The 9,236-nt window shown below is 34.0% G+C and overlaps 1 protein-coding gene across 1 annotated transcript; it reads left to right on the top strand.

Annotated features, from left to right (window-relative positions):
• Window positions 1-513: 513 nt before the first annotated feature.
• LOC104078398 (peptidyl-glycine alpha-amidating monooxygenase-like) lies at window positions 514-9,010 on the top strand (the record flags this gene model as incomplete). Its single annotated transcript, XM_009580024.1, has 7 exons — window positions 514-572; window positions 1,073-1,140; window positions 2,825-2,905; window positions 3,021-3,097; window positions 3,391-3,494; window positions 8,119-8,306; window positions 8,895-9,010. Coding segments are annotated over 7 exons (693 nt in total), but the record flags the coding sequence as incomplete, so codon positions are not given.
• Between the last annotated feature and the right edge of the window lie 226 nt (window positions 9,011-9,236).

Raw genomic sequence — 9,236 nt, 5'->3', positions numbered from 1 at the left:
ATGGATTAACTATTTTTACTGTCCTTTTAGGATATCCAATGTTAATCGGAACCGCTGTCTGTATTGGTATCTCAAGTTCACCTGTTGACTTTATTACAAGGATTTTTGGCTGCTTCATTATTAATGGCTAAAATCATTGCTTTTCCACAAATCTTTCATTTTTCTAACTTTTATCAAAGTACAAATTTGTGTGAAGCAAACCAACTTTTTCTGCTGTTGTAAAAATGACACTGTTTCATGTTCATAAAGAACTGCAATTTCTAGTGCCAAAAAAGCAGTTAGTTTTTCATCCACCAGAGTTTTGCTCTATGTTAGGATTTTGCTACAAATGCAGCACTGTGATGTTCAAGTTTGTGCAAATTTGAGTAATATTTCCACAACATGAAAGTTTTACTACAAACACTAAGATTAAAACTTATTTTGTCTTCTAGTATTTTTTATACAACAGAAGAATGTTATTAATGTGGAATAATTTCACATGGGTTCAGTTGCTAATGATTAAACTGTTCTGTGATTTGTACAGATAAACACAAGGACTGCTCTGGTGTAACTTTACATCTGACACATCAGAAGTAAGTATCTTTAAAAATACCTATTATGATTTTTTTTATCAGAACAGAAGGCATGGAAGCCCCTTCTTTAGATTCCTTTGAAAATGTGTGAAATAAAAATAATACATACTTCACAATATTAAGAATTTTGAAGCCATGTGTCATCTGTTGGCAAAAATTTTCATTTCTGCTAAGAAACTGGATGAAATGTTGCTATCAATACTGAGTTAATCCAGTTTAAGAGCTTCATATTTAGAAATCTGGGGCAAGAACAGCAATTATATACATGATCGTTTTGTCCTATTTCACAAACTTTGTAGAAGATGCTTTAAATATTGTAGCTCAGTATGAAAAAAGGAGCGAAATTGAAGTGGTGTGTAACAGCTGCTTTTTCAGTAGACCGTTTCAGACATACTCCAACATTTAGAAATTAGTGGTGTTAAATGTTATTGCATATCGTGTTACTTGCAGTCAGGTTTTACAAAGGACTTGTTTAGCAGAGCTTGGGTTTTGAATTGCAGGCAGCCTTTGATTGCTGGAATGTATCTTATGATGTCTGTGAACACTGTAATACCACCAGGTGAGAAAGGTGAGTCATAATTGTACAAAATGATTATGTAATTTCAGCACCTTATTTATTTTTACTACTCATTGCAGAAGAAAATTTAGCAGAGACTTGCTGAATTGTAGATGGACAAATTAATTGCTTAATTAAACAAATGATGAAAAAAAAAGTTGTAATTTTAAAATTGTATCATATTTCCCAATTACTAGATCTGCAAAGGCAATCAATATTGTAGAAGACAATGTTGTATAAAACAATAATGATCTGTGCAATACTGAAGTTTCTAGGATTCTTAAGAGTATGTCTTTGATTTATTTTCGTCTTAATATTTTATCAAAAAAGCCCTACCTATTTTCTTATTCTCCCCCTCTCCTCCAAAAGCCATGAAATTTTTTGGACTCTTCTTCATCTGCATTTGTCATTCATGCTATTTGTGATTTACTGAAAGTTCAGTTTTAATAAATTAATTTCTACCAGCAAGGAGCTGCTCTTTAAAAATTTTATTTCTGTGTTCCTAGTTGGTTAAAAGGTCAAAATGCTGAAAAAACATTGTAAAAGAAAGTTTCCAAACAGTTTCTATTCAGAATCCTAGTCACTGGATTTTATCTGAAACTCAGCTTGGATAGTCCCAATATCATTTCTTGAAGCTAGCATGGAATGTTCTGTTTTAAGGAAGTTGAATACTGACCTTACATTTTCCTATGCTATACTGGAATTTTAAATTAGATATCCGAGAATGCCATTTGTCCCATTTACAGTTAGCTGCCTAAATAGGATGAGGTGGTCAAATGCTCAGCTGACTCCCAACTGTTCGGTGAATTCAGCAATTTGAAATCTTTTTTAATTTGAATTGAAACTTAACATATTTTGCTCTTCGATATGGAAACATATCAGACTGATCCCCCCTTCCCCCCCCCAAATATTTGATCAATGCAGAAATTTACTTTTTCAGCTGGAGGGGTGAGGGAAAGGGGAATAAAAACAGTTCTGTGCCTGTTGATAACTGCCTTCTCGTGTTCAATCAAATTTGCAGTTCTTAAGTAAAGCATGAAGTTTGTTGTAACAGGAAAAATGCAGCCAGTCCCCGGATATCTCTCAGAGAGGCATCGGTGGAGGAATTTCTTTGTAGGCTCTTTCTTAATTACTGTTACTGCACCTAACACGAGTACTAGCCTGCAGACATTGTGCAGCACTTCTCTGCCAAAGTCTGCATCTAAACCTAAATCTTTAAGACTGGGCCTAGAACTACAAGCTCTTAAAATCAAGCCTTCATTATAAATTGTATCAGTTTAGAATTATATCAGTTTATTTTAATTTTCTCCTGAGTAGACTATTTACCATAGCTATGTTTATTTTAAGGTCCCTCTACATGGTCTGTAAGCAAATGTATTACTTTACTTCATTAAATAGCAGTGGTGTACGCTGGAAAAAATGCTACTGAGTTTCAGCCCCATTTTGTATGTACATCGTCACATAAAGTAATTTTCAAGTGACTTTTACTGTATTTTATTAGTTTTTCTTTACAGATATCTTGAGATAGACACTGCAGAAATATAAGATATTTTCCAGTATCTTTTGAAATTGTCTGTTGTCCAGTGTAGGTATACTTTTTCTAAACTGCTTTCACACTGAATGAAGTACAGTAGTGTAACTTTTCTCTGATAAATAATGTGGTTTTCTTTGTTTATTGCCATCATATTTTAACCAGTGGTTGATGCAGACATTGCCTGCCATTACAAAAGGTTTCCAATGCACCTCTTTGCCTACAGAGTTCATACACACAGACTAGGTAAGAGTTTTATTGCAACATAAGAATATCAAATATATAACAGAAAAATGCTGACACTACAACATATTTTTTTAGAAGTATATCTCATGTTCATATGCATATTGGTATGTTATAGGTAAAGTAGTGAGTGGATACAGAGTGAGAAACGATCAATGGACATTGATTGGTAGACAGAGTCCGCAACTACCACAGGTTGGCTGTTTTTTTAATTCTAACTGTAATTTTTAATTATCTCTGTTTAAAACTGAGAAGCGGAATTGGCAGTCATGTACCCACAGATTTGCATCATGGTGTTTCCACTGGTACATGTTGTTATGCCACTGGAAGTGAGTACTGCCAAGTGTTATCATGATTACATTATGATGCAAAAACCATTTTGAAATTACTTTTCAGATGTGTAGCACTGTCATTCTCATCTGTATGTATATTGACGTAAATAATATGAGACGCTTTCACTAATTATGGTGGCTCATCCTTTCTTTCAGGCATTCTATCCAGTAGAACATCCTGTAGATGTTAGCTATGATGATATCCTAGCAGCTAGATGTGTGTTCAGTGGTGAAGGCAGAACTACAGAGACACATATAGGGTAAATTTTCTCTGTTTGCTCCATTTCCTAACCATTTTTTTCCAAGGTATTGGTTATGTGTAGAAATGTATTTGTTTCATGTCTTCTTCCAAGATAATTGTAGCAAACTTAAATTCGGGCAGAATGGTCTGTTTTGCTGTCTAGTCTGCTAAAGATTTAACTCTACACAATGTTAATTGCCTTTACTTACGTGAATAATCACTTTGCTGAAATGTTCAGAACATCTCTCAGGTGAACCTATGCTGCCAAACATCTTACTCAGATGTTGGGCTGTTCTGCACTTAGAGAGGGATTCAGAATACCAGTTCTAAAAAATGTATTTTTTAGTAAGTTGAAATTATTGACTGTTTAAAATAAAATAACAAAGCTTCACAATTTCCCTGCATTATTTTGGAAAGAAAATTTATGGAAGCTTATAAAATTCTGATAAATTTTGACCTGTTGTAAAATCTAACCTTAAAAATTAGGACTAATGTACCAATTTCCTTTTTTCCAATATAAAAATATACAGGTTTTTATGAAAAACAATGAAAACATAAATGATAAAAAGAAAAACTGAACTGTGTTTGTCAGTGATGCTATTCAGCCGAAGATGACAGAACTCTGTAAGATCAAGTTGACAAATACAACCGTAAAAATAAATGCAGTATGAATATTCTCTTAACTGGCTCCAGTTCTTTGAACCGTAATTTACTGCATATGTAGAGATACGAAGATACCCTGCAGAAATCTCTCCATTCTGGAAGTATGTGCTGCAGCACCCCAAGGGACAAGGTTTTCAGTGCACTGAGCAGCCTAAGATTGCATCTCAGTAGAGGGTTAAGGATTCAACACAGATTTATCACCTTTCAGTGGGTAGTTAGAATACTGATGAGTTGCAGCTGAAGCAAAATGAATTGTTTGTGAAGAGATTTTTGCAAAAGCCGTAACGCTAACAAAAATATATCCAAAACCTTAATTTAACTGTAGACCTTTTTTTCACAAGTTCTAAAAGTTTCTGTCACGTTTCTGTAACATTCCCCAAAGTAGTTCCTGTTTGTTGAATAATCCTTAAAGTTTAAGAAACAGTCCTAGGACAATTACGGTCTTTTCTTTCAATGTTTTAATATGCTTTCAATGGGGAAGTAATAGGAAGAGAAATTAAAGAAACAAGCAGACCCTTACATCTTTATTACATAATTTCTACCTATGAATTTTGAGAAACAACGCATAAGCATTTTACGCAAATATTTAAACTGTTACAGAAAAACTGTTGCATAATATGGAAGTATATATGGTTGGAAAATAATTATCACCGTAATACGAAATGAATGGATGAAAAGGAATGCATTCACAACAATGCTGGGTATATGGAAAGATACACACCTAAAATAAATTAAATGGAAGTTGTTTTAAAACTTGGAAAATGTTGCCCTGGTGTTGCAGTTGTCTTGCTCCCATTCAGAATGACTCGTTGGTCCAAAAGAAATATTAAAAGAACTTTTGAGTTCCAAATATAAACACTGAAAAAATGGGAAGTACAAACATGAAAGGAAAGCTGTGAAAAAATATATGTCTGAAAAGGATCAGATCAAGTCTGCATGTTCACTTTCCCAATCTCTATATTTAATTTTCTGCCTTGTTTTTGTTTTTCCTGAAACTAGCTAAAAAAAACATCTTAAATTCTTTATGCGATTTGTCTTTAATATATATAGAAGACAGGGCTAAAACAAACTTAGAGTTCACTTTGTCCATTCGCCTTTCCAAACCTGATCAGTTAAAGCTTAACCATTCATAATGTATACTAACTGTAGTTAAAACATGACATATTCTCAATGTTATACTTTCTTAACTGTGTAATAATTTCTGTGATAGTCAACTAGTCCCTTTCATATGAATGAAGTGTCATTTTTGGCTAAGTCTATTACTTAGTATCTAACTTGGGGAGAGAGGATGGATGTTCTTTTTTTGTTTTTATCCCTTCCTTACTGTGCTGTTTGTTTCTTTACATTTGTTTCTTACATTTGGTCTTGGTTTTTTTCATGTTTTTCTTTAGTTACACTAACTGCTTTCCATTATCTCACGTTATCTCATGACCCCCATGGTTCACACTAACCTTTTTCATCCGGCTTCCTCTCCTAGTCTAAGAAATTAAATAGGTATTGAAGCGTGCCTCTTAAATGTGTAGAGTTTGGCAAACCAAGGTTGAGAAGTGAAACGTAGTTTTGCTTGTGCAATTGACTACATACAAGTTCGGGGTAATTACACGAGCACAGACTTAATGTCTCTGGTGAGGTGAGGTGAGGCAGGAGCCATCTCTTCAAAAGTTTCATAAATCGTCCATTTCAGTTAGCTGGGTTTCTCCTGAAGCTCAAACTTTTGCAAATTAAAGGGTTGAATTATCCTTTGTCAAATAAGAAGGACATCAACTATTCCTAATTTACAAAGCAAGATTTCTTCTAATTTTTGTTACAGACCAGTAAGTACTTCATGCAAGCAGCCACTGTATTTTTGTAACAGATAACTTAATGATGTTTCAGAGTAAACATTATAGTTGATACAGTGTCAAGTAGTATATAGCTTACCACTCTAAGGGATATCAAAGAACTGGAGCCCATTTAATGTAAAGATCATATCTTTGTAAAGAAAAGTGCCATTGGCCACGGTGTCTGCTTGTTTTTCCAGTTGCACTGTAATGCATTGTTTAAAACTCTTAACAGTCAGAAAATAATGCAACCTGTATCTTTGCCTTTCAAAATACTGGAACAGGTATTTTAACAAACAGTTTTACAATTAACAGATTAAACAATATAGAAATATTGTTTAACAGGTATTGTACCATTCAAGAGAAGGTTTATGTGCCTGTAGCAAAACGTTCCTATTCAGTATTTAAGATTCTGTAATTGCATTATCTTGCTTTTCAGAGCTGAATCCTCTGTTTCATTAGGCTTCACTGTGTACTGTTAATATACCAAGATCTGGATACGGTTCTAGATATCTGTGGTAGTGGCGTGAAGGTAGTTAACAGGAATTTTTAAATTTTATTTCTTTTTAACTTGTGCATCATCATTTCTACTCACTAAACTCGTTCACAAAACAGGGTTTCTCGGGAGTTCAAATATCTAATGAAAGGATTCTGGGTTTTTTGTGAATTTATTAAAACTGTTGTTGACAGAGTATTTTTCTTCTTTTTTTTTTTTTTACTGTAAATATTTAAAATTATCAACTTTGAAATGTTTAGACACAGTAACATGTTTCAGATGAACTAGAGTTTGTGTGGGTTCCACGACCCCTTTTCTACTGGAGTTTTAAAGAGGCAGCAATTATAGTGACAGATACTGGGAGTCCAACAGTGAAGTTAATGCTTTCTAAAAGCTTAAGCAGAGCTTGCCAAGTCAGAATCTGATTTTTGTGGTCTCCAAGGGATGCTAAATTTTCAATGCATGGAAAAATACCAATTCCCCTTTTGAAACGGTCTCTTCTCCCATGTTCCCCCTGTCTCCCCTCCGGCTGGTGTCATTATTGTTGCTATGGTGAATAAATGAATGCTGCAGGATGCTGCTGGAAAAGTCAGCGCTTACATCTTTCGCAAACAGCTAATAGGCCACCCCCGTATCTTTTTATGAGTATGGGCTCACTGGTTAATTGTGAAAGCTAATTAAAAAATCTTAACAAAAAACCCTTTATTTTGTGAACCTTTCCTTGTAAGTCCTAGCGTATTCCATTGTCAGGATTGTAGCTATAAATAAAAGATACCAACCTATATGGCAGAGGAAAAAAACCAGAAACACATTACAGTTGCAAAGAGGCCCTGTATTGTCTGCTTCACAAAGTGTTATTTTTCAGAAAAAATTCTTTCTCATACCAGCTGTTTTTTCTATTGAAGACAGGATTATGTAGCAGTACAGAGGAGTCTCTTCTGTTTCAAGTACATGCACAACATTTATCACAGAACTGAATTTTGCTAGTCTTTAATCATTCCTCTTGCATTCATGTTTTCCTTGCAGAAGCTTGTGATCCAGTTATTCTCAAGATGGCAGTGCTATCTTCTCTTTAAGAGATATTTATGGTGTCTTAATACATAATGAAATTAAGTTTTCCTGCGTTAGAACCAGTGTGATTTGCCAATAAATGGATGCACTTGAACATGGCGGGGGGGGAAACTATCATAAAAGATAGCTGCTGAAATGAAATATAGATGTTATTTGCAATGATTTTAAATTAGGTTTGCCCCAGATTGACAGAGAAGCATATGAATGGTGACATAATGAATGATACAGTTCTGTCTTATTTCATCAGAACATGTGCACAGTTGGTGACACACTGGGGACTATGAGGAGTATACCGGGGAAATGAGAAGGAAGAGCAGTTTAAATAGTTGATGCAATTTTCTGTAGAATCAAAATCAAATTCTTAGAAATTTCTGAGATACCTGGGGAGTTTGTGCAAACTGGTATTTGCTAGTATAAATTGAAAGAAACTTTTGATATTCACTGCAGTGAAGCAATTAAATATTTTAGTGTGGGACTTCTAAACATTTCATTGCAACGTTTTAATTTTCTATCAAACAAGTTAGATGAATTGAATAACAGCTATATTCAGCTCATTTTTTTCCTAACTGCCACATCTTTTCTGTGTTGTGTAGGGGAACAGCCAATGATGAAATGTGTAATTTTTATATTATGTACTATATGGAAGCCAAGCATGCTGTCTCATATATGACCTGCACACAGAATGCAAACCCTGAGATGTTCAGAAATATACCGCAGGAGGCAAATATTCCTATTCCAATCAAGTCTGATATGCTAAAGATGATGCATGGACATCATGAAGGTGAAAAAAACTTGTAATCCATTTTATTTCAGTCTTTTTATGTTCACTGATGTGTTTGTCTGTGTTGCTTTGATATGCTAAATTTTCATAAAAAGGAAGTGCAATTCTGAATAAAATTCAGATCGCTAATTATAGACCATCACAGGATTCTGCTCTTGGTTTTGGTGGAAATGTCTGCCGTAGTCTTTTGTCCCTTTCTTTCTACTGTTGTCTTTCAATTTCCAACGTATTTTTATAGCTACATGAGCTGTCTACCCAAAAGATTGACCTCTTTTTTATGCCAAATTTCTTAATACTTGCTTTATCTCCTGTCTGTTTCCTACAAAGTTGAATCATAACATTTCCATAGTTTTCTGGATCCCACTGCCTTGTTACGGAAGGAATCAAATGTTTATGTTGAATTGTAATTTTTAACGTAATCATAATTTTTAATTCCAGTTGTTTTACTGCTGGACTGTTTGTACAACTACTACAGATAGATAAAAATAAAAAATGTTTGTTTCAGAAGGGCTTTTTTTCCCCAGTAGGAAGATACTCAATTCTATTCACACGCAGAGGTTAACATCATATCCTAAATCCATTTTTCAGAAACCAAGGATACTGATAAAAGTTCTTTGCTGCAGCAGGCCAAAAAAGAAGAGGAAGAGATTTTGGATCAAGGTATGTACTTACTTATTTCTATGTCAAGTGGGGGACTCACTAATGTAAAATACTGATAAATTATATCCTGATTGTTAAAGAGTTATGAAGTTTTTAATCTATTTATCTTTCATTGATGCAATTTGCAATGTTCTGTACAGCTAGTACGATTGAATACTATATAAGAAATAATAAAAAAAAATTAGTCTACCACTGATCTCTAGCCTTGAAGGTAAAATTTATTAGTGCATTTTAATCTCATTAGATTTTCCTGTTCTTGCTTTAATTTGC

Source organism: Fulmarus glacialis, unplaced genomic scaffold (assembly GCF_000690835.1).
Source record: "Fulmarus glacialis isolate BGI_N327 unplaced genomic scaffold, ASM69083v1 scaffold47436, whole genome shotgun sequence".
NCBI classification, from domain to species: domain Eukaryota; kingdom Metazoa; phylum Chordata; class Aves; order Procellariiformes; family Procellariidae; genus Fulmarus; species Fulmarus glacialis.
Note: the sequence above shows the minus strand (reverse complement) of the source record. Positions and strands in the feature narration are given on the sequence as shown.